General features: G+C 39.0%; 1 protein-coding gene across 1 annotated transcript in view; it reads right to left on the bottom strand.

The window, feature by feature from the left end:
- Window positions 1–317: 317 nt before the first annotated feature.
- Window positions 318–24,751, bottom strand: part of atp7a (ATPase copper transporting alpha) — a 30,583-nt gene continuing 6,149 nt past the window's right edge. The window contains exons 4-23 of the mRNA XM_017485902.3: window positions 22,076–22,801; window positions 20,944–21,156; window positions 17,583–17,746; window positions 17,337–17,498; window positions 17,087–17,163; window positions 15,602–15,824; window positions 13,846–14,079; window positions 13,257–13,351; window positions 11,923–12,050; window positions 11,598–11,752; window positions 9,482–9,616; window positions 8,761–8,955; window positions 8,381–8,563; window positions 8,053–8,263; window positions 7,093–7,239; window positions 6,752–6,894; window positions 5,826–6,029; window positions 5,467–5,584; window positions 5,186–5,288; window positions 318–3,120 (exon numbers count right to left, since the gene is read on the bottom strand). Coding sequence (XP_017341391.1) covers window positions 2,847–3,120; window positions 5,186–5,288; window positions 5,467–5,584; window positions 5,826–6,029; window positions 6,752–6,894; window positions 7,093–7,239; window positions 8,053–8,263; window positions 8,381–8,563; window positions 8,761–8,955; window positions 9,482–9,616; window positions 11,598–11,752; window positions 11,923–12,050; window positions 13,257–13,351; window positions 13,846–14,079; window positions 15,602–15,824; window positions 17,087–17,163; window positions 17,337–17,498; window positions 17,583–17,746; window positions 20,944–21,156; window positions 22,076–22,801 — 3,890 coding nt within the window. The 3' untranslated portion in view covers window positions 318–2,846. The remainder of the gene's footprint in view (window positions 3,121–5,185; window positions 5,289–5,466; window positions 5,585–5,825; window positions 6,030–6,751; window positions 6,895–7,092; window positions 7,240–8,052; window positions 8,264–8,380; window positions 8,564–8,760; window positions 8,956–9,481; window positions 9,617–11,597; window positions 11,753–11,922; window positions 12,051–13,256; window positions 13,352–13,845; window positions 14,080–15,601; window positions 15,825–17,086; window positions 17,164–17,336; window positions 17,499–17,582; window positions 17,747–20,943; window positions 21,157–22,075; window positions 22,802–24,751) is intronic.

Below are 24,751 nucleotides of genomic sequence, written 5' to 3'. Positions count from 1 at the left end.
TGATGCTTTGGCAGTACTGGAAATGCATACAGTCATTTCAATGAAGCTTTGGATTTGCATGCATTCAGTAAATTAAATCAATATGTGATTCCTTAAAACAAAGTATCAGCACATTAATATCATTGGGGTGCCATCTTGTGATAAAGTTCTCATTAGCAGAAGAGATACGACTATTTAATATCTCAATGTTGGTAACAGTGATACAATCCAATAATTTAAGTAAGTAAGTAAACAAACAACAAAACTATCATTATATTTGATTGTATTTTCAGTAAAGGTCTCTTTGTGCTGAATGAAGACACCATATTTTTATGAAATGCACAGGTTCAACTGTTTATTACAAATGAAATGGAGCCCGTACGTTGTAGCTTATTGATATATTGTGTTGCGTAACAACCATAAAATTTGCCGAATCTGTGTAATATACATTACATTAACTCACAGCTTCAAATTGACGTTAACCTACAGAACAACTGGTGAGAAGAGCAATAAATACAGCAACTCACTGCAGTGAAAACACTGTGAAATAATAAAGGGATGGATTACACACGAGGCCTACATTTCGGTTCATTCTCTCTACTGGGGCCTTGAAAAAACCTTCAAAATAGTGACTGTATATTTTTCAAAAAAGGCACAGTAGCACAACTTCCCATGTTCCCCCGCCACAGAACTTTAAGGGTTGGACACATTTCACAAGTTCGTTGTTCATAGAAAGGCACAAATCCCAGATAGTCAGTTGTCTCTGAAAGAGCTGTAGATTCTGAATGTCTGGATTTAATGCATGTTGTTCAATTGGAACTATTTTTTCTATATCTACCATAAGAAATTAACAATCTATAAGAGCAGGCCATAGAGTACTAGCAAATAGATACAACAACCACAACTCCCACCTTGAATCTAAAGAAGCCTAAAAATTTCAGATCCAATTTCTGATGATTTTTGATTTATTCATCTGCACACTAATAAAGGGTCTTCATATGCTGAAACCAGAACTCATACAATTTGACCAGTATTTAACTACCTCATATTTGCATTTGTTTACTTGCCTAATTTAAGGGCTTGCTACTTCATTTCATTGTGCCATATAAATAATAATAATAAAGTTGACTTTATTATTATTCATTAATATTATTCTTTAAGACATTAATATTATTCATATAATTGTGAAACTGGTCTCTCCAGTACCAGTGCACTCTGTAAGTGCTTCATAAAATGTTACCCATTTATTTATTATTATTATTATCATTTTTACAGTTATGTAAACCGCTTCTCCAATTTAGGAACCTGTGCTAATCAGCTGCCACTATCTTTCTGTTCATCGAGCAGTTTCTTCAGAGGTTGTCCGTTGTATTTGTTTCCCACCCTGTCACCTGACTGCCACCTTGGTGTATCTACCACAACAGAACCCTAATGCATTTAACTTTAATTAAACTTAAGTTTGATTTCCTAAGTAGCTTTCGTCCCAGTGACTTTAGTGTGATCATTTAGAAATCTAAATCCTAAAATGATTCGATTGGTTTACATTTACGGCACTTAGCAGACACCCTTATCCAGAGCAACTTACATTTATCTCATTTACATATCTGAGCAGTAGAGTGTTAAGGGCCTTGCTCAAGGGCCCCACAGTGGCAGCTAGGAAGTGCTGGGGTTTGAACTCATGACCTTCCGATAGAGCCTGTAGCCACTGAACTACCACTGCCTGGTTTCGTTCATGGGCAGTTTCTCTATTCTCCCATACATTATATAACATAACTAGGCTAAAGTAGTGTTTTGGGTTGAGCTACAGGGACAATTCAGGTGATGATATTTGAAAATGTAGAAAACCTTACAAATAAGAAAGTATATCAGTGACAGAAGCACTTAGAATTAGCATTGACTCGATTACTCGATCAAGATCAGCTATCAAGGCACACCTGAAAAAATAAATAGCAACTATGTGATTATGGTTTCTTCTAATAATTTCAGCAAGGACTTGAGTTTCCACCTCTCGTATTAGTAACATCTGTATTTAAAAAAAAAGACAGCTGTTATATCAAAGACATGATACAACAGAGGAACCCTGCAGGATTAGTTTCTTCCATGCTTACTAACAATTTTAATCAAGCAATTTTCACTCAAGGTGTTTCGTTCCTTCTTTAGACAGAAGAGGTCAAACGCCTCTTTGGAATGTGTTGTATCTTAATATATCGATATTTAAGCCCCAAAATAAAAAATAAAAAACAGATTGAGTTCAGTACTGGGCAAAAAGCAGTATGTGTATGTGAACACTGAACACTGAGCACGGTAAATGTAACTAATGTGCATTCAATGATCAGACGCAAAATTGTCACTGGAAAATATTCGGATAAATAAAATTATAATAATCACTAACATGCTTTGTTACATTTCCTACATTATAAAGTATAAATAAATGACATTATAAATACTCAATTAAAGTTTTAAAACTCAATACACTTGTCTAAGAAATATAATATGGCATGTCCAAAATTCTTTGGGTTGGTATGTAGATTGTCAGTTTAAAAACAAAAACAAAACAGCCACATGATCAGTGCCTACTATTTCCTTACAGTTTTGGCTCTAAGATCACACCAGATACACGCAGGGTGCCGTAGAGACATGGAGACTGGTGCACAAACTTCCAGCGAGTCATGCAGCATTAAGCAGAACTGGTGTGATGTGTGCGTGTGTGTATGTGTATGTGTGTGTGTGTATGTGTATGTGTATGTGTATGTGTATGTGTATGTGTGTGTGTGTGTGTGTGGATGAGATCACATTTTGGTTCCTTCCCTACAGGCTACAGGCACTGAGGTGTGTTAAGGAGTCACGTCGCGCCTGGTAATGCCCCATCAGACGATCTCCTCATCGCAGTGAGCTCCGGCTACGAGCAGCGAGTGTTTGTCAGGCTCACTCAATGACATGCTGTTGAGCGAGTGCTTGTCTGAGCGTAGGGAGTTGATAGAGACTCGGCTGTAGTTGATGATCCGGTCCAGTAAGCTAAGTCTGGGCGAGGGACGGCGCAGTTCGCCCATGCCGATGTGAACGCTGACGTCTGAAAGGCTGCCCAGTTTCCGCTGCCCGCATCTCTGTTGCTCCAGCTTCTCAGCACTGGGCTTAGTGTAACTGTTGATATTAGTGAGAAGACACAAGACATCGCTCATGGGATGGAAAACAAACTGTATTATATTACATCTTTCTGCATGCGAAACTAACAGATGTCCAATGTAGGAACATTATTAGTTCATCACATATACTCAGATCCCTGCTATCCAGATTGTCCATGTTATTACTATTCATATTACTTTGTAGATATTATTTGTATCTGTATTACTGTATTTGTGTTTCCTTTTCTTCATTTTTTTTGTCATGTTTTGTCTTATAACTGATTTTCACACTTGTATTAGTTTGCATTCTCCCTCTTTTATGGTATCTAATAACAGGAACAAAGTCTTATGGGTCCTCTAAAGAGGGTAGATGGTGGCATTCCTCTCTGTTTTTTGGATTACTTTGAATATGTGCCCTTACCACCCCCATCAAACTTAAACAATATAACTACCATCATACACACTGTACATACAGATAGGGCATGTGAAATCATACACTATATAGCCAAAGGTTTGTGGACAGTTTCCCATCCACACCCATATGTGCTTGTTGAACATCCCATTCCAGATTTAGCCCCCTCTTTGCTGCTATAATAACCTTTACTCTGGATGGGGAGAGGCTGTGGGATTTGTGTTCATTCAACTAAAAGAACGTTAGTGAGATCAGCTACTGATGTTGGAATGCTGACAAGGTCTGGGGTGCAGTCGGTGTTCCAGTTCCCAAAGGTGTTCAGTGGGGTTGAGGTCAGGTCAAGGTCTTCCACTCCAATTTGTCTTTCCACAATCTTCATGGAGCTCGCTTTGTGCACAGGGGCATAGTCATGCTGGAACAGGTTTGGGCCTCTTAATTTCAGTGAAGGGAAATAAACACATTCAATACAATTGTGTGCTTCAAACTTTGTGGAAACCAAATATGGGTGTGACGTTTGGGTGTCCACATACTTTTGGCCATGTAATGTATTTTCTGTACCTTTCATCATACTCCTGCCTTTTCCACAGTAGCCCTGCACTTAATGTGGAGGGCACAATGGCTTAAATAATCTTGCATATGGATTCCTCTGATGGAAAAAAAAACCCTAAATTACATGCCTAAATTTGACAAGCCAATGATCCATTTAAAAAAAAAAAAAAAACAAAACATTCTGCCTGCTTAGCCAAGGAGATCGTCTACATGCCTCAGGGGGGAGACATGCATGTTTGAGTTTATCTTGCTGTCCTTTGGTTGAAAACCCCTGTGTTAACTGACTGGACTACCTCTAGGTGGTGCTAGAATACCAGCATCAATGGGACTGCTGTGTTTTATATTTACATTTATTCCTTCAGCAGACGCTTTTATCTAAAGCAAATTAGAAATGAGGAAATACAAGCAAAGCCATACATCAAGCGGAGAACAATACAAGTAGTGCGACCATACAAAATTTTTAATTAAGTGCTAGAGGAGCAAAGTGCACAGAATCCAGGAGCAGATTTTTAATTGTTTTATTGGGGTTAAGGGTTAGTTAAATGTTCACGGAAGAGGTGGGTCTTAAGCCATTTTTCTTTCAAGATAGTAACAGATTCTGCAGTCAGGATTGAGGTTGGAAGTTTGTTCCACCACTGAGGGACAGTCAGTTTGAAGGCTCTGGAAAGGGACCTTGTACCTCGCTGAGTAGGTACTATACCAGGCGTTGGTCGTTAATCGATCGCAGGTTGCGTGAGGGAACATAAACCTCAAGGAGAGTGTTGAGATAAGGGGGTGCTGTTCCAGACAAGGTCTTGTACGTGAGCATCAAGGCATTGAATTTGATGCGAGTGGCTACGGGAAGCCAGTACGGGGAGACGAAGAGGGGTGTGACGTGGGATGCTTTCATCATGATAAACATCTGTCCTTTAAAATTAATCTCGAAAAGGCTGACATATTGGTGCAAGCCATTAAGTAGAAAGCAGAGATGCCTATATTATTATTATTATTATTATTATTATTATATTACAATAATAATATTAATTGATTTTTAAAGTATTTTATTTAGGCTTTTAAAATTAATAATTTGGGGGTAAATCCAGGCAGACTATAACATGTTTTACAGACCAGTCAATTCACTCACCATTTCAGACAAAGGGAGGAGAGGACCACAGACACCGAAGATGCAGCCATAGCAGCAGAACCCATCCACGGCTGCAGCACCAGTCCTATAGGCATGAACACACCTAGACACAGAGAAGCAGCTATTAACATACCTGGATCAAGATGTCAGGGCAATCCCAGCATCTGTGACTATTTATTAGCTGAAAATGCAACCAAGCCATTCTATATGGTGCCATTATCACTTGTTAAGGACGAGTTGATCTTCAATCTACATTTTTTTCTCCCAATGTATGTGCTCACCGGCTGCAATTGGAATTCCTACAAGATTGTAGATGAGTGCAAAAACAAAGTTAATACGGATCCTTTTGACAGTCTTCTTTGACAAGTCAATGCTCCCAACAACATCCAGGAGATCGTTCTGCAAAGACAGACAGGAAGTATTATAAAGAGTTAGCAGAAGAATATTAAAATACCACAAAGTCTGTTCATATTAATACCAAAATATATTAGATAACTGTTGTACTCCACTGTTAAAAAAACAAAACAAAAAAACAAAAAACAAACAAAAAAAAAAACTCAGTTCTTGTCAAAACACTGCTGTGGATAAAATAAAGAGGACATAAAATGTCTTTTGAGCACTACAGTGTGACAGCTCTCACCCTGATGAGCACCACATCTGCTGCTTCAATAGCCACATCAGTGCCCGTGCCAATGGCGATACCCACGTCTGCCTTGGCCAGAGCTGGGGAGTCGTTCACTCCATCTCCCACCATGGCAACGCACTTCCCTGCCAGCTGTAGCTGCTCCACCTTCGCCACCTTGTGAGAGGGCAACACCTCGGCAAACACCTTCCTGATGCCAACCTACAGACACGGGCAAAAAGCACCAGTTTGTTGAGATATATATATATATATATATATATATATATATATATATATATATATATATATATATATATATATATATATATATATATATATTAATAATACATCTTCATCGTTTAATCCATATCCATCCATTTATTTTATCCATCCATTTTATCTATAGGCCCATGCAATATATCCATCCATCTTGTCCGTCCAACCATCCATCCAATCCTATCCACAATCCATCCATCCATCCAATCTATCCTGTCCATCCATCATATTCATCCATCCACCCATAATGTCTATTCATCCACCCAATTCTATCCATACGTAAATCCATCCATAATTACGTTACCAGTGTTTACAGAACAACACAGTAAAGTCAAGACAGGTGCATTGTGATTACAATCAGGTGCTTACGCTGTGGTTTTATTTTTGTTCAATGCTGTATTCGTTACTATTTAAACATGTTTTTAAAAATTCTGCATAACAAGTTGTACTGCTGTGCCAGAAGCTTCAGACTGGTGCAAAGTAGCTAAAATAGGTTTTAGTTCTTACACACAGGTTTCATTTCTGAACAAAGAGGACAGCTGTGTTGAGTTTCAAACGTTTACATATCAAAGGCGGCACACAAAAAAGAAAATGGGCTGAATACAAGAGTGAAATTTGAGTTACTAGGTGGCCTGAATTCATATTGAAAAGAGAGGAGGGTATTGTACCTGTGCTGCAATGGCCCGTGCTGTCTTGCTGTTGTCGCCAGTCATCAACACCACCTCCAGACCCATAGAGGTGAGAGTGTGTACAGCCAGCTCAGCTTCTGGCTTCACCGTGTCTGCTATGGCAACCAAGGCACACAGCACACCTGAGCACAGGTGAAAATGCACAGGAGGTGCTTGAGGAGAGAAAACTATAGCATAACAGAGTGAGGATAACAGAGCCTACACAAATAAAACACTTTCATCTCATGAAAATGGAACCCAGATTAAATCACTTCTACAGTCTTATTAAATAAATATATCATATATGATGCTAAACTATGCTGGCTGGTGCTTTTGCTAACCATCCACAGCCACCAGTACAGCAGTCCTTCCCCTCCTCTCATGTTCAATCATGGCCTCGTCCACTTCAGGCTGTATATGCAGGGCGTTGCGTCTCATCCATTCCCTGTTCCCGATCAGGACGGTGTATGAGGCCGACTGCACCAAAGCTGAAACACCACAACAGAAACATGTGGGTTTTTTTTTACTACTGAATAGCTTTTGCAAATAAAATGACTAGCCTGCATGAAGGCGTGTACCGTTTGTGAAAAATTATTATTTGTTAAATAAAAATATTGTATCTGTAAGAATGCCACTTAATGCTTTAGTCCATATCCATCCATTTTATCTATAGGTCCATACATTATATCCATCCATTTTATTCATTCACCATCCAATCAATCGATCCTGTCCATTCATCCACACATTTCATCCAAATATCAATCAATCCGTATTATCCATCCATCCCGTCTATCCATCCACTCATCCATTTTATTCATCCACTCATTTTTCCCCCATCCATCCTGTCCATCTAGCCACCCATAATGTCTATCCCATCCACCATATTAAACATGAACCAGCAGCTTCTGTAGCAGATCCTCGGTTGCTGCTAATCACCTGCATTTATTTTTGATTATTTCATGATTTACTTGAAGGCAGCTCATTGAGAAAGGGGAGATTTTTTATAGATTTATTTCATTTCATTTCCCAGTCTGGTTTAATTCCTACAAGTATGAGCAGTCAAGTTCAAAACATATCTCATATCTGTTCAGTGTCTATGTCGCTTGTCAAAAGTGGTAATGTGACGTGCTAGTGCAAAACAAAAACACAACCACTTTAAATTTATAGTACGTGTCTTACTTATAGCCATTATTTATAAACACTAATTGTTAAGCATTAAAAGGTAACTGTTGACAACACTCAGACGTGTTTTTTGGGTTTTTTTTAAAAAAAAAAAACCAGAACCAGGTTAGATGACTCACTCAGTGGCTCAGGGTCCATGATGAGAGGATGAGAGTTGGAGCTGGCTCTGGGGTCGCTGATCTGCACAAGGATGGCGTTGCGCTCGTTCTCTTCACCATTGCTGTCCTCTTTCTTCAGCAAGCTCGCCATGTTGCTCACCTGACACCTGATACCGCAACCCGGCACTGCTTGGAAATCAGTACAAGTGCCCAGCGACTCCGTTCTGAGCTCCTGAAAATGAATATGAGCCCAGAATAAGATCACACTGCACACTCCATTCCTCACGGTCAGACACGGCCTTCAGCCAGACTCAACAGAAGCATTCGTTCATTTGGTAAAAGAACAGACCTGTTTACAGAAGTGGGTGATTGCGGCCCCTAGAGGATGCTCGCTGTTGTTCTCCGCCGTGCCCATAATCGCTAGTAGTTTGGAGCGAGCCATTCGGTTCCCCTCTACCACCATCTTCACCTGCACCACTTTGGGGGTTCCATGGGTAATCGTGCCCGTTTTATCAAAAACCACACACTGAATCTGAGGCAAAGATCAAACACTTTTTAGATCTTCCTTCTTTGTAGAGAAAAAGTTATAGAGTACATTTGCCAAAATAAAATGTCTGACATCAAATGGCAAATTGTGTGACTGAACACACACACACACACACACACACACACACACACACACACACACACAGACACTCCCAAAAACTAGCCCTTTTCTTTCTCCTTCACCTTGTGTGCCATCTCGAGAGGTTCCCCGCCTTTAATGAGGATGCCGTTCTGTGCCCCGACTCCTGTGCCTACCATCACTGCTGTGGGGGTTGCCAGGCCGAGAGAGCAAGGGCAGGCAATGCAAAGCACGGTAATTGAGGCCTGAAAGGCGAAGCGTATGATAGCCTCTGCTTCAGACACACTCCTATCATAATCCTGTAGAGGAAAAAAAAAAACATCCATCAGTGAAGTCGTATTATGCACGAGCTTCATAATGAAGTCAGCTTTGTTACAATGCTACTATTATATTCTACCACATAGGTATTTAATAAATAATGCTATTCTCTAAGGGCACTTTCACACCTATTATGAGTCTGAATCAGAGCAACAATAGAAACTTTTTTTTGTTTGCTAATTGGTTTGGTTTCACGCTGCACATAGAACCTAAAAAATGTTTTTATGCGTTTCTTTTCTTTTTTAGTTCGTTGGTACAAATATTCACTATACATGACATTATTGCAGCTCTGTCCTGTGAATCAGTTTGTACCTCGTGGCTCAGCAATTCAGCTTTCTCACTGCAATCAAACCACACTAGAGTTCAGTAGGAACTGGACTAAGACGACCTCACTCAGACTCTTTTGGGTCAGCTGTTTTGGTCCGCACCCAAGTGTGATTGCAGAGAAAGGATACAAGCACAGAGAAGGGTCTATGTTTGTAGAGTGAGAGGCAAAGCAACACTTACTGGGAAGTATTTCTTCACCACAGAGAAGTCTACAAATCCAATCACAACCCAGGCAAGGAGGGTGAGCACAGAGACGCCTACGATAAACGGGACAAAGTAGCCGCTGATCTTATCTGCAAACTGCTGAATGGGAGCCTGAGGGTCAAGAGAGAGAAGTGGATCAGAAATCAAAAGATGGGGGTTGTCGTTTAGCCGTGCAGACTTATAGTCTCTGCAAAATAAGCATTAGTTACTCAATGCACGAAAAAAAATATGACAGTTATTTGAAAATTCAATTCTCTCTGTACTATATTGAGAAAACATTATTTGATGTTTTACTTTATGAATTTAATTTAGTTTTGAAAATATACACACGTTTCAAATCTGATGACTGCAACACACTCCAAAAAGTTGGGACAGTCAACTGTTTATCACTGTGTAACATCACCTTTTCTTTTAATAACACTTATTAAGCGTTCAGGGACTGAAGACACCAGTTGGTTAAGTTTAGCAAGCGGAATTTTCCCTCATTCGTCCATTATGCACTTCTTCAGCTGCGTAAATGTACAGGGCCTTCGTTGCCTTATTTTGGCTGCAGGGCTGTAGGCAGGCCATGCTAGCACCCACACTCTCTGCTTACACAACCATACACTTGTAATCCAGGCAGAATGTGGTTTGGCGTTGTCCTGCTGGAAAATGCAGGGACGTCCCTGGAAAAGACGACGTCTGGATGGCAGCATATGTTGCTCCAAAATGTGTATATGTGTATATGTGTATATATATATATATATATATATATATATATATATATATATATATATATATATATATATATATATATATATATATATATATATATATATATATCTTTCTGCATTAATGCTGCCCTCACAGATGTGCAAGTTACCCATGCCATGGGCAATGACACGCCCCCATAGCATGACAGATGCTGGATTTTGGACCTGATGCTGCTAACAGATTGGATGGTCCTTTTCCTCTTTGGCCCGGAGAACACGACGGCTGTTTTGTCCAAAAACTATTTGAAACATTGATTCGTTGGACCACAAAACACGATTCCACTGTGCTACAGTCCATCTCAGATGAGACCGAGGCCAGAGAAGTGGGCGGAGCTTCTGGACAGTGTTGAAGTACGGCTTCTGCTTTGCATAGTAAAGCCTTAACTTGTATCTGTGGCTGCAGCGGCGATTGGTGTTGACTGACAAAAGGTTTACCAAAGTATTCCCGAGCCCATGTCAGGTTATCCATTACAGACTCATGACGGTTTTTAAGACAGTGACGTCTGAGGGATCGGAGATCACGCACATTCAGAAGTGGTTTTCGGCCTTGTTCGACCGGATTTCTTGAGTCTTTTAATTATATTGTGCTCTGTAGAAGGTGAAATGCCCAAAATCCTACCGATTTGTCTTTGGGGAATGTTGCTCTCAAAGTGTTGGATTATTCACTGACGTATCTGTTGGCAGATTGGCGAGCCTTGACCCACCCTTGCTCTTGAAGGACTAGGCCTTTTTTGGAGGCTCCTTATATACTATGATTAGACGATTGCCTCACCTGTTTCACATTGCCTTCTTATTTCAACTTGTCACATCGCTATTAGTCCTAAATTGCCCCTGTCCCAACTTTTTTGGAATACGTTGCATGCATCAATTACAAAATAAATGTTTATCTTAAAAAAAATGATGCAGTTGATTAAGTAAAACATCAAATACCTTGTCTTTATATATATTTTTTTGTTTGTTTAAATACAAGTCAAAGTACATTTACACATCACTCCTCTTTGTTTTTATTAACATTTTCCATACTGTCCCAACTTTTTTCAGAATTGGGGTTATATCAGAAAGCTGTGACTTTTGTCTTTACCCCGTTACATAAAAATCAACGTGGTTTTGGATCAAAGTGACATAAAATGATGGAGTGTTTCACATATACTCTGTCAAACACAAATAAATAAATACTCTAGAAATATAAAATCATAAACACAATGTACACAGTGAACAAAGTAATTTGTGCTTTGACATTCTTTAGTACAAAACAATACAAATTATTTATATTCATTAATAAGATATATAAATAAAATTATTTTCAAAATGTGCACAAAGACATTCTCTAATAAATGCACCTTTGAGGTCTGGGCCTCCTCCACCAGTTTGACGATCTGTGAGAGTGTAGTGTCTGTGCCCACGTGCGTAGCTCGGATCAGCAGAGAGCCATTCTGGTTGATGGAACCTGCGATCACTGTGCTTCCTGCCTTCTTCGTCACAGGCATGGCTTCACCTGCAGCACAGCACAGTTTTAACAACAATCCGCTTCTCTTCCAGGATCAGTAAACAACAAAATATCCACACGAGTGAGTGATTTCTTCATATTGCATATTAACTTAAAAATGAATGATTCTCTTAATCATTAGCATGCAGCATAATTAGGAAGGTTTACATATGCCTAACCTGTGATGAGCGACTCGTCTGCCATCGAGTGCCCTTCAATTACTCTCCCATCTACCGGGAACTTTCCTCCGGGCACCACTTTCACTATATCGCCCCTCTGCACCAGCTCCACATCCACCTGCTCTTCACTGAGAGAGCGAGAGAGAAAAACACAGGAAGAGAGGTTAATCTGTTGCCTTGTTCAAAATAATGAAGGGTGTGGATCTCCTAGGGCTTGTTGAGTGAGAGGCACCAACATTCATAAAATGAAGAACGAAAAAGGAGAGGAGGAGCAAGGTCTTCCATTTTAACTGAGGTTTACCTTTAATGTAACAGTTAAGATAACAAAGTAGTACCTCAAATATGGGAAATGCGTATATTAATTAGAGATGCACCGATGTATCGACCAATAATCAGTATCGGCCGATAAAGGCAAGGTTTTACGCCATCGGCCGATAGTCTAAAAACATCCGATGATCAGGGCCGATTATATCCTGTCAATCAAAAGAGGGCGGGAAAACACATCGATTCCGTGCTGTGTGTAAAGATGATGTCTCTTGTGTGGAATGAAAATAAAACTGCAGTTTGTAATCTCTGCACTGATAAAATTTTACACCGGACGCTGCAGCAGTGAAGCGGGAGTTTCAGTGCCGAGTCTAATTTATTTTTGCCGCGTCGCTTGAGCTGGTCGCGCTGAATTAATACAACAGTACACTGTTGAAAGATTTAAATGAATATGAGTTGACAAAAAACAGAGAAATGTATATTTGTAGAGTAGTGTATTTCATATCCAGTTAATATATAAAATGTTGATATTATATAATACCCGTTTGATGTTAATGATGAAGTAGAAATGCTTTTGTTTGTGGTGAGTGAACGTGAGACTAACAGGAGGTTTTTTACAATTCAGTCAATGTTAATATGAATTAACAACATTCAATAAGTTAAGAAATCTTACTTTAATCTTCAGAATTGAGTTCATGTGTTAATGTTAGAGTAATGCGTTTTCTGTTTATGAGACCAGTTACTGTGAAACAACTTGTTGAAATGGAGAAAATAAAGTTTTTATTTGCATTTCTTTCAGAATTGTGGAATTAATTATTATTAATTTAAAAGAAGGCATAAAAGGCAGAACTATCGGTATCGGTTATCGGTATTGGCCGATATCACTCTGAATAATCGGTTATCGGTATCGGCTGAGAAATTTAGTATCGGTGCATCTCTAATATTAATCCTCAGGTCATTATGATCTCAGGATCACCGAAAAACCCAGTAAGCAAGGGAATGTTAAAATGGTAGTGGGTTATGTGTTTAAAACAGAGAGAACTGGAGTTAAAGAGAAGAACCTTAGGTACCTCAAAACAGTCATGGTGTCCTCATTTAGAGTGACAACAGTGGCCTCGGTCGCCTGTAAGGACATCAGCTTGGACAGAGCCTCTGATGTTTTACTCTGTGATGAAGCAAACACAGACAGAAATCATCATTATTCCCAAAGAAAATGTTTGATAGATCTATTACGTGTTCAGTCTGTTCCCTTTTTAACTGATTAAATCTGCATTTAAGACAACAACCTCCCTGAGGATATACTGGTCTGAACATATCCTGGCAAGGGAGCCTTTAACAAGAAACAGAACCCTCATCTGATCTGCTCAGCTGAACAGTAACTCGATTTGGATAAAAGCATCTCCCAGAATTGTTAAGCAACTGTGACTGCAAGTGGTGCTGATACAAAATATTAAAGTACTGCAGAATGACAGGTGTTGGTTATTTACACAATCAACGTTTGAATTTCATCCCAATTACGAGTGTCGCTTTTCTTTTTCCATCAGGATGCGAGATAATATATAATAAGATGATATAATATACTATTAGCAAGTCAATCCCATTAAAAACAAGAAAGGTAAAATAAGCTTTTTTTTTTAAACTCATGTTAAGGAGCTGTACCTTGGCTATTTGCTCCAGCCATCTTCCTAGTGAAATGAACACAAAGAGCATTGGTGGTGTATCAAAGAAGGTGATGGGGTTTAGCTTTGCCTTCTCTATCATGGCCACCATCAGAATGACCACAGAGTAGCTGAAGGCTATAGAAGTGGCCAGGACTATCAGCACATCCATGTTGGTAGTCCGGTGCTTCAGTGCTTTGTATGCTTGGGTGTAGAAATAACGGCCTCCTATGAACTGCAAGAAACAGAGTGCAAACTTTAACCATTTAGATGATTACATCTCTCTAAAATCTAAGACAGAGCATTGTATGGGTCATGGTGTGCTCTTTTAAAATGCTTAATTTCCACATTAATTGCCATGACTCCGAATACATAAATCCTGAACCTTGACATTAGAATATGTTAAACAGTCTGGAGAACTTCTCTGCAAAATCGTGCAAAATATAAGGGAGTAAGTCTGCTTTCACACTTGGCATTTATTCCTCAATCACCAGCGCATGTTTTAGGTGTAATGTTACGGGAAGCAGTCACAAAGTGGCTGGAACGTGACCACTTTTAAAACATGCTGCCAGCATTTTAATGTCACAGCAAAACACTTCCAAAAGTTGAAAAAATAAAAGCCCCCAAAAAACAGTTAGACTTTTCAGAAAAGCGTCAAGTGACGCCAAGCACTTTATACTTCCCGACCTATCACAAGATGGACGACACACAAGAAAAACTAACATGGAGGACAAAGTGATAGTGAAAGAAGAGTCATTAGTGAGCAAATAGAAGATCTAAAACATGTTGAATTGAAAATACGTCATTGCGAAGTATTCCAATGTTTAAAAAAAAATAAGCCCTATTCGGATTGGATTAATTAATCAGGGGGAATCTTTCATTTATTTTTTTTTTTTATAAGCGTCTCCCTCAGTGATAAAACTCCCACATCCGGAGAGCAATAAAATCACCACTAGAAGAGGGAATTTCCAGTGGGTTGCATTTTCCATGCATCCGGATGTTTATGTCACATGGTCATGTTATCACGCTCCGTTCACAAAATGGTGTCCAAGCAGTCGAAGAGGCGCTGGAGTAGAGAAGAGACACTGGTGTGTAGTTGAGGATTACCACCCAGACCAAGTACATGCCTCTTCCAAAGCATCGATTTGCCATTTCGCAGCTTGGGAAGTGTTTAATATCTGGGAGAGGGTCACTGATAAGTGCGCCATGACACTAAATCCAACAAGTAACAACAGTCAAACATTTTTTCCCCACTATAAGGCATCTACATAGAAAAATCACGGACATGTGTTCTAGGGCGGGACTGAAATGATCAGACTGTAATTCAGCCTGTAATTTTCACGCTGGAGGATGGAGGGGAAAAAAAAAAAAAAAAAACAACACAGACATACTGATGATACTAAAAATAACTGTATATTTTTTGGGACATTCAGCAGTTTGTGATGTGACGTGACACTTTAACTGCGGCTGCATTCAGTCAAGTCACACAAGCAGCTCCTCTTCTCTTGAATTTCTGAATTTCTCCAATGCCAGAGTTAAACCAATCTTTGTTTCGTCTCTTATACTGATGATGATAAACCAACGTTGTTGACGTGCTAATGAAATATTGGACATTATTTCATACTCCAAATCCAAAACAAAAACTTTTTCCACAGAAAGAACTTTCATTTCTACAGGAAGACCCCAACAAGGATTATTACACCCTTCATATTACATAACATGGATTAGGGCAGCAGGCTCCATGAGCTGTGTGTTACCTGCACAGGCAGACAGAAGAGGAAGGAGAGCAGGTTCATGATGGACAGGCCAGGGAGGAGCTGTTTCTCCAGGAACATGCTGGAGTGGTACATCTGTCTGTCCTCTGGTGTGGCGTTGTGATGGTGCCTCACTTCGATTTGGTGGTCCACCACCATCATGTAGATCATCATGCCCATAACAGGAACACAGAACACCAGGCTGATGAGGAAAGACCTCCTCCATCTGGAAGAAAACACCACATAACGTACGGCACAGTGCTGTTAACGATGAATTATTTAATTTAGACAACAATATTATCAAATTAAAACAACTTTCGGTTTTATATTAGAAAAAGTTTTAAAAGTTTTTTAAAAAACAAACAATTTAAACGAAGCACTGCGACAATTTCATTGTGGGAGCATTTTATGAAGTTTGCATTGCCGGTACTGTTGAAGTTCTGAATTATCAAAGCAAGACTAAACTACCGCAGAGGCATCTGTGCATACCCATCGAGCTCTGTAGCATGCACTAAGCTACTAAACATTACTTTTCGGTTAATTGAAGCTACTAAAAGCTATTCAAAGTTGAGTCCAAATTAGCCTAATACATGTTAGGTTCAGCAATGATTTTTTTATGTTTTGTATAGTCCATCATCAATGTCTGACCTATGTATAAAGAAAATCACTTTTATACATAGGTACACTATATAGTCAAAAAGTTTGTGGACACCTGACCACCACACCAATCAGAGCTTGCTGTACACCCCATTCCATATTTAGTAACCTTTGCTGTTATAATATCGTCCACTCTTAGGCGAAGGCTTTCCACTAGATTTCGGAGCGTGGCTGTGGGGATTTGTGATCATTCAGCCACAAGAGCATTAGTGAGATCAGGCACTGATGTCGGGATGCTGAGGAGGTGCAGTCTGGGGTGCAGTCGGTGTTCCAGTTCATCCCAAAGGTGTTGAGTGGGGTTGAGGTCAGGGCTCTGTGCAGAACACTCTGGCAAACCAAAAGATCTCGTTTTGGCAAACCAAAGGAAATCTTCATGGATCCCGCTTTGTGCACAGGGGCATTGTCATGATGGAACATGTTTGGGCCTCTCAGGTCCAGTGAAGGGAAATTGTAAAGCTACAGCATATAAACACATTCTATACAATTGTGTGCTTCAAACTTTGTGACAACAGTTTGGGGAAGAACCACATATGGGTGTGATGGTCAGGTGTCCACATACTTTTGGCCATATAGTGTATTATCAGCTGGAGACCGCTCTGATGTAGTGCTTCACTGTTCGTTAGCATTAGCAATAACTGATCAAGGAAATTCCTTAAATATTACAACCCTAATATAGGACACATGATGAAATATTGTTTCATAATAAACAGTACACTCAACACACAAGTCTGTGTATTAACTTACTTTATTCCCTTACCATGAAATATTAAATACAAATGTAAATGATGTAGTTTTCAGTGATTCAGTGAAACAAAGGACTGTTCCACTTACTGCTGTATCTCTCTGCTGTGATCCAGATGATTTCCTGGGCGATCTTTCTTCACCAGAGAGGCTTCAAAACCCAAATTCTGTCAAACACATAAAAGCAACTTAAATGTAAATGTAACTAAAAATGTGCTAAGACTCAACTGCAATCACAACAAGCAAAATAGACAGATATATTTTTTTTAATTCTCTCTTGATGGCTAAAATCTATCACAATCTAATCACAAACTCATCCAACTAAAACCTCAATTCTCACCTCAATCAATCTCATTATGTCCCGAGGGCCCGTCACCTCCGGGTCATATTTGACGTGCGCTTTGTTTGTTGCCAAGGCGACAGAGGCGTAGACGATACCTTTCTGTTTCATTAAGCTAGACTCGATTTTGTGAACACATGAGGCGCAGGTCATTCCTCTGACCTGTTGGTCCAAAGACACAGCTGTTAGAGCTAATGAAATCTTTTTCCTTCAACCCAATAACAAGACCATCTAACGAGTACATACCACAAGCTCAAGGGTGCCGTTAGAGCCATCGTAATTCTCCATAACAGAGGCGGTGAAACCCAGCTCTTTGATGCACTCAGCTATCCTCAGCGGGTCGATGACACCAGGGTTATAGCGCACTTCCGCTTTACTAGCCATCAGTGCTACCAACACAGAGTGGATACCTACGTAGAAACCACAATATATTAATATTAACAACTAATTATCTACAGTAGTTAAGCAGATATGAAAAGTAAAAATACATTGTGAAAAATGTTTGTTGTCTGCAACCAGATAATTATCACTTTTTTTTTTATATCACAGGTATTATTACCCCACCAGGACAGCCAGGGACCTTGGGGTGACTTTTGATAACAGCTTGACCTTCACAGACCACATTTCAACAACTGCACGTTCCTGTAGGTTCATTCTGCATAAGATCAAGAAAATCAAACCCTACCTCACCGAACAGGCCAAACAGCTACTAGTCCATGCTCTTGTCATCTAAAAACTGGACTACTGCAACGCACTACTCTTGGGCCTCCCAGCCAGCTCCATCAAACCTCTTCAGATGATTCAGGATGCAGCAGCAAACCAGCCCAAAAGAACCCATGTCACACCCCTCTCCACTGGCTTCCTGTAGCGCCCGAATGAAATTCAAGGACTTGATACTCATATACAAGACCTTGTCTGGAACAGCACCCCCCTATTTCAACTCTCTCCTTCAGGTTTATCTTAAATTATAAAAGCAACCTCGGCAACCTGTGATCGGTCAATGGCCGATGCCTGGTATGGTACCTACTCAGCGTGGCTCAACTTCTCTTTCCAGAACCTTCACAATAACTCTTCCTCAGTGGTGGAACGAACTTCTAACCTCAATCCAGACAGCAGAATCTGTCACTATCTTTAAAACACTGCTAAACTAACCCCTAACATGCCAACCCAAACATTATTTATATTCAAAAATAAATAAATAAATAAAAACAGTTACACTGGCTCTTATACCTCGCTTCTCTAGAACTCAATTATTAATCTTGTATAATAGCACTACTTGTTCTCCGCTTGATATATCGCTTTGCTTGTATTTCCTCATTTTGTAAGGCGCTTTAGATAAAAGCGTCTGCTAAATGAATAAAAGTACGTGTAAATATTATTAACCGTAGCCATTAACCCCACTGGTAAAGGACCTGCTGTACTAATTACCTCATTAAATCAACAAAATATGTGAGCATGTACATTTTTGGTCCAATTAACCAGTAACAAAAATGCTTACATTATACACCAAGTGTTCATTATATGTGCTTACACTAATTACAATGCCCTTGGCAAATATGAGCAAAAAAGGTTGTGAATAATTGTCTTTATTGTTTAACCTTCTGATCTTTTGTTCAGTAGTGTCTGGCAAATCTTTGTTTTGCATATTTAACAAAGATATTTTTCTTTGCATAAACCTGTGTTTTGTTTACAATTCTTGGAAATCCATGAGAGCAGAGTATTTTTGTGAATTTTTTTTTTTATCAAAAGGTTAAACAATTAAGACAATTTTTCCACAGCCTTCTTTGCTCATATTTACCAAAGGTGCCAATATTTCTGTAGGCCACTCTATGCCTACATTCCGTCCTCTATATGTCCTTTCGTCTGCTCTAGGGATGTCAAATTAAAATTCGAACTTCGAAAATTCGTTGAATTTAAGATAAAAATGCACATTCAAATGAAAAACTGTGTGTGTTCGAATTTAAGATGTGTAGCGAGCACTAGCGATTTGAATCAAAACACACTGTTGAAAAACATGACATGCAAGATATTAACAACGCACTAACAATGTTTTTTGAAGTGTAGAAAGAAAAGTTTTAGTGTTTCAAATAATCCAGTCATAGTCAGTAATCTCAGGGTTTGAGCCGCTTAAGCTGCGTGAGCTGAAACTGAACTGTGAATAAACACTAACACGGTAAACATAAGCGCTTTATGAATTAACTCACCCAAACGCATCCTATACACATGAGACATTAATCAGACATTTACACACAACATAAACCTAATACTACAACTTGCTTCTACACAAAATGATGCAAACGCACAAAATGTGTGAATATTTGGTCTCATTTTGGTATTTTCTCGTCAACTAAAATGCCGTTGTCTAATATTCTATGCCATTTTAGTCAGAGTAAAATTTACTCAAATTAATAAATGTGACATGATGAAATATTGAAGACATTTAAAGGATATTTTTTGTCAGGAGACAAAAACTATTTTTTGACATTAGAAATTCCAAAGTTGAATATGCTTAAGAATTAAAAGTGTGTTGCTCTTTGAATGGGTGAACTTGAATTATTATGCTATTTTATTAATCATTAGATCAGTGGTATAAAAATGGTCTTAAAATGACAATAATATCGTTTATTGCAATGATTTCTGGGACAATATATCGTCCAACAAAAGTAATCGTGACAGGCCTTACCTGCATGTGATCTTTCAACACTGGCAGGGTTTCCACTTACATTACACTTTACTTCTTTCTAATTTAAAATGGATTAACATCAAACATTTCTCCCCTAGTCACTGGAACAACAGCAATGAATAAATGCTATTACATATCACAACGCTTACTAGATATTTTACTTGTATTACAACAATTTGTTTTAAATGACTCATTTACATTCAGCATCAAAAGACAACCTAAAATGAAAAATGCCCTTTTTAAAAAAAAAAAAAAAAAAAAAAAAAAAAAAAAAAAAATCTTCTTGTCTTTACTTGGTCAGATTAATTCTTGCACGATTCTTCTGTACTAATCGCTTCAGACAGTGACTTTCACTTCCGCTAAAGCTCTGTGACTTTTTTCCTTTCCTCTCCCTGCCTCCTGATCCTGTGACCTTAAACATGACTATATCACTGTCAGAGTCATGAGACAAAAACAATAGCCAATCAGCAAAATCATGTTGTGCTGTTTGCTGGGGCAAGCGCAAACTTTGGCCTCGACACTGGAGTCATTGCCTTTGTTCCTGGGTTCATGTACAGGCTTAAATACATATATACATCGACAGCACTAATGCCCTGAAGCAGCTGAGCTTAGATGATGTCGCCAAAATCGACACCACTTATATCACCAATATCTTCACCTACAACTTGACTAGTTCATATAAAGGCTCTCACACTGCTACCGTGACAAACTCAAAAATAAAAGGAATTAACAGCTAGCGTACGTCATTTGCATAAATACTGACAATCAGTCAAACTAGTTTTTAATTCCTCATCCAGATTAGAAATTCTGCTGTTAATGGGGTAGGTAATGGCTTTGTGAAATACGTCGGTGCCTCACGAGTCAGCTTGCGATTGTATGTGTAGAGTAAGGCTTTTGGGGAAAACTCATTTTGAGTTCTCTCACCAGGCTCGGTTTTGAGGTTCCTCTCGATGTTGGCTACACATGAGGCGCACGTCATCCCACCGATCTGGATGAAGCATTTGGAATGTGTGCTTGTTGCCGATTCAGCATCGATCTCCGTTTCCTTCTCCTTTTTGGTGGAGAGTGCGGGGGACGAAGCAGGTTTCTGTACAGATGGAGGACTTTTCGCTTCTGATGGCACCAATGAATTCGTCTCTGTTTACCACATATATGAGAAATAAGGTCACACTGTCTTCAGTTAGGTAAGGAACTTACAGGACCCAACAACTACGGAAGCCCTAGGAGGCCATGCATTAGTATGTTTTTTTCCTTTCTTGTTTTCTCATGATCTCAACATAAAAAAGGTTGTTTTCTCGTGATCTTGGCATGAATGGGACTGGTGCTGCATGCACGTTGGAGATAAAGTTGTAGACCGGACAGCCTCCTTCTCAAGTGTCAGATACTAATGTTTAAGTTGTTAATCACTGACAGACAGAGCTATTTCAGCTGGAGTGAGTCCCTGATCAAAGTAAAAATTAATTTGCTCATCCATGAGGCTGTGGGACTGCGTTAAGCTTTTGCTGCCTCCAGATTAATAAAAACAATGTGTTATTATGTCAAGGACACAAATTTTAAAAAATTAAGTCATGATCACGAGAAAACAACAAAGACAAAAATACCAGTGCATGGCCTTTTAGGGCTTTCATTAAAAAAACAGCAAACATTACAATCTAATCCACCAAACTATGAGAAGGTGGCACTGCATTAAACAATATGCAGAGTCAGCAAGATGCTTGCAAAAGCTATTTATTTTTATGACCAAAAGACTTACTAGGTAAAAGATCTTGCGGTCGAGATGACCTTAAATTTCACTGGTTCTTGGCAGTGTAACAAATCTAAGCCGTTATCTAAATAAATAAACTTTAAGGTGGCTATATAAAAGCAATTTTGGCAGGAATTTACGGAACCAATCTTGTACAGATAGCATTTTTCTGGACCTAAATTAAAGTAGAGCATGAAATGTCTCACTCGTAATGTACACAAAACCAGTCCTTATAAATCAATCATTTTGTAATAATAATTCATAACAAAAGCAGAAACTAAAATAATGTAAAAAATGAGCACAGACGCTCACCAGGAAGAAACGCATCAAAGCCCATATCCTCAATCGCTGCTCGCAGTTCTTCCGATGTGGTGATCAGTGGATCGTACTCAAACATTCCCTGATGGTTAGCCAGAGACACCTGCGCTGATCTCACACCTTTCCTCTGGGAGATGGTGCCCTCAATGGTCTGCACGCACGAGTTGCAGGTCATTCCCTCTATGTGGATTTGAACAACAGAATCCAGCGGCTGCAAGAAGCTAGAGGACGTCGCGAGGGATTGTTCCAAGGGAGAAGCTGGTGATACGGCCTTGCGTAAAGCTAACTGGGTTTTAAATTTCCCCGGTGGCAGCGCTTCAATGGCCCTCTGTAGCTCTAGTGCCGTAACTAAATTTGGATTGTGCTGGATTACAGCCTGTCCTTTCTCCAAGGAGACCTGCACTGAACTGACTCCTGTCAGCTTGCCTATATTGTCTTGGATGTTCACCACACATGAGTTACAATGCATTCCTGTAATGTCTACTAATGTGGTGATGGACGTGGTGAAGTCTAAAGCCTCGTTGTTGGTGCTCCCTTCTGGAGAACACTGTGTGGATTGTGAGGCATTTAGTAGGCGATCCAGTGAAGAGAGCTGTATCTGACGAGGCTTGGACTTCACTGAGGCCTTAAAGCCTGCTACACCGATCTGCTTCATGATCTCATCCACGGTGATGAGGTAGGGCAAGTATGACACCGAGGCTTCCTGGGACTCAAGATTTACTGAGAATTTAAAAATAAATAAATAAATAAAATAAAAAATTCACACACACACACACACACACACACACACACACACACACACAAATAATTCACAAAATTAATGACAGCAAACTATTAAGCTTTGTTAAAGTTTCGAATGTTTTCAGCAATTCATTTCTTAGGTAGTATAGGTAAGTAAAGGTGCCTCGTAATCTTGAAGACATTTAGTCACTTATTAAAAGGGACTTTGCCAGTTCTGCTTCAACAGCTTGTCAACTATATTATAATCACTTATAATCACCTATATTAAATGGTAATTCAACATTGATGAATTTATGCGTTCATTAACATCAGTCATAAAATGATTAAGCTATATATCGCAGTAATATTGAAATCTTGAATCTGATTGGTCAGAAGGTGTTCTGGCTGTAATTCAAATCACAGGTTTATTTAAATATCTCTATCGATATTAACAGCTCATTTAAAGGGACTTGTATGGCAGACAATCTACACAATCTAACAATAATAAATAGGTTTAAAAAGGTCGTTATTAAAACAAAGAAACGTGTATAATCACTGATATCGTGAAGCTTTCTGTTAGTTTTCTTTGTATTTGGATTTATTGCCATACCAGCTTCAATGGCTATTTCATATATAAATATAAAGTATTTATCAAACATTCAATAAAATTCAACTTTAAAAAAAATAAATAAATAAAATAAAATCTGATATTTCTATACAACATGACACAATAAAAGATTATTTAAATTTGCTTGTATAAAAATTATAATTGTTTTCCTGGGTCCATCGTACAAAACAAATCTTTCAATGTTTGACCTGATGAAATGCACTGTTCCATTACATTAATAATAGGGCAGACCAAAAAAATATGTTTTATGGTAAAGGGAGTGTTACAATATTGGCATTTTGTTGTTTCTTCGCCCTTCAATAAATACCCATGGGTCAATTTGGTGTGTCCTATGCGGCACCTTGTTTACACCACTTGACCGTGTCTAGCTTTGAAAGAGTAGGTGCATATTTTTCTAACTACAAGGGCTTATTTCAAATAATGTATTATTTCGACATTATTCCAATTCCGCTTGTGTTTTGTCAAATACATACTGGTCAATCCTTTCTGTTAGGAGACGTTTAACCTCTATGGAATGGAGTCTCAGGCGTCAGCGCTTTGTAACAGACAGTAAGTTTTCCACTATTGGAAAGCTACCAATTTCTCAGTAACATTACACTCTATGATTTTTTTTGTCATATTAATTTCAAAGGAAAGAAAAAAATTAGTGGCGGGTGAGGGAACCAGCTGCGATAAAGCAAGACATTTCACAGACGTTCCATAACATTAAATGTAACTATACAGGTACAGCTCAAAAAATTTTAATATCATGGAAAAATTCTTTTTTTTCCAATAATTTAGTTTAAAGTGGAACTTCCATATATTCTAGATTCATTACACATAAAGTGAAATATTTCAAACTTTTTTTTTGTTTCAATATTGATGATTATGGCTTACAGCTCATGGAAATCAGAAATCCAGTATCTCAAAATATTAGAATAAAGAATTTATAATACAATCAATCCACTCCTGAACCAGAGAATATCAGAAGCGTCTTACCTGGGCTAAGGAGAAAAAACCTGGACACAGTTGCACAGTGGTCCAAATTCCTCTTTCCAGATGAAAGCAAATTTTGTACTTCATTTGGAAATCAAGGTCCCAGAGTCTGGAGGAAGAGTGGAGAGGCACAGAATCCAAGTTGCTTGAAGTCCAGTGTGACGTTTCCACAGTCAGTAATGATTTGACGTGCCATGTCATCTGCTGGTGTTGGTCCACTGTGTTTTCTCAAGTCGAGAGTCAATGCAGCATCTACCAGCAGATTTTAGAGCACTTCATGCTTCCGTCTGCTGACAAGCTTTATGGAGATGCTGATTTCCTTTTCCAGCAGGACTTGGCAAATGCCC

Source organism: Ictalurus punctatus, chromosome 14 (genome assembly GCF_001660625.3).
Source record: "Ictalurus punctatus breed USDA103 chromosome 14, Coco_2.0, whole genome shotgun sequence".
Taxonomy (NCBI): Eukaryota; Metazoa; Chordata; class Actinopteri; order Siluriformes; family Ictaluridae; genus Ictalurus; species Ictalurus punctatus.
This window is presented reverse-complemented; position numbering and strand designations above follow the sequence as displayed.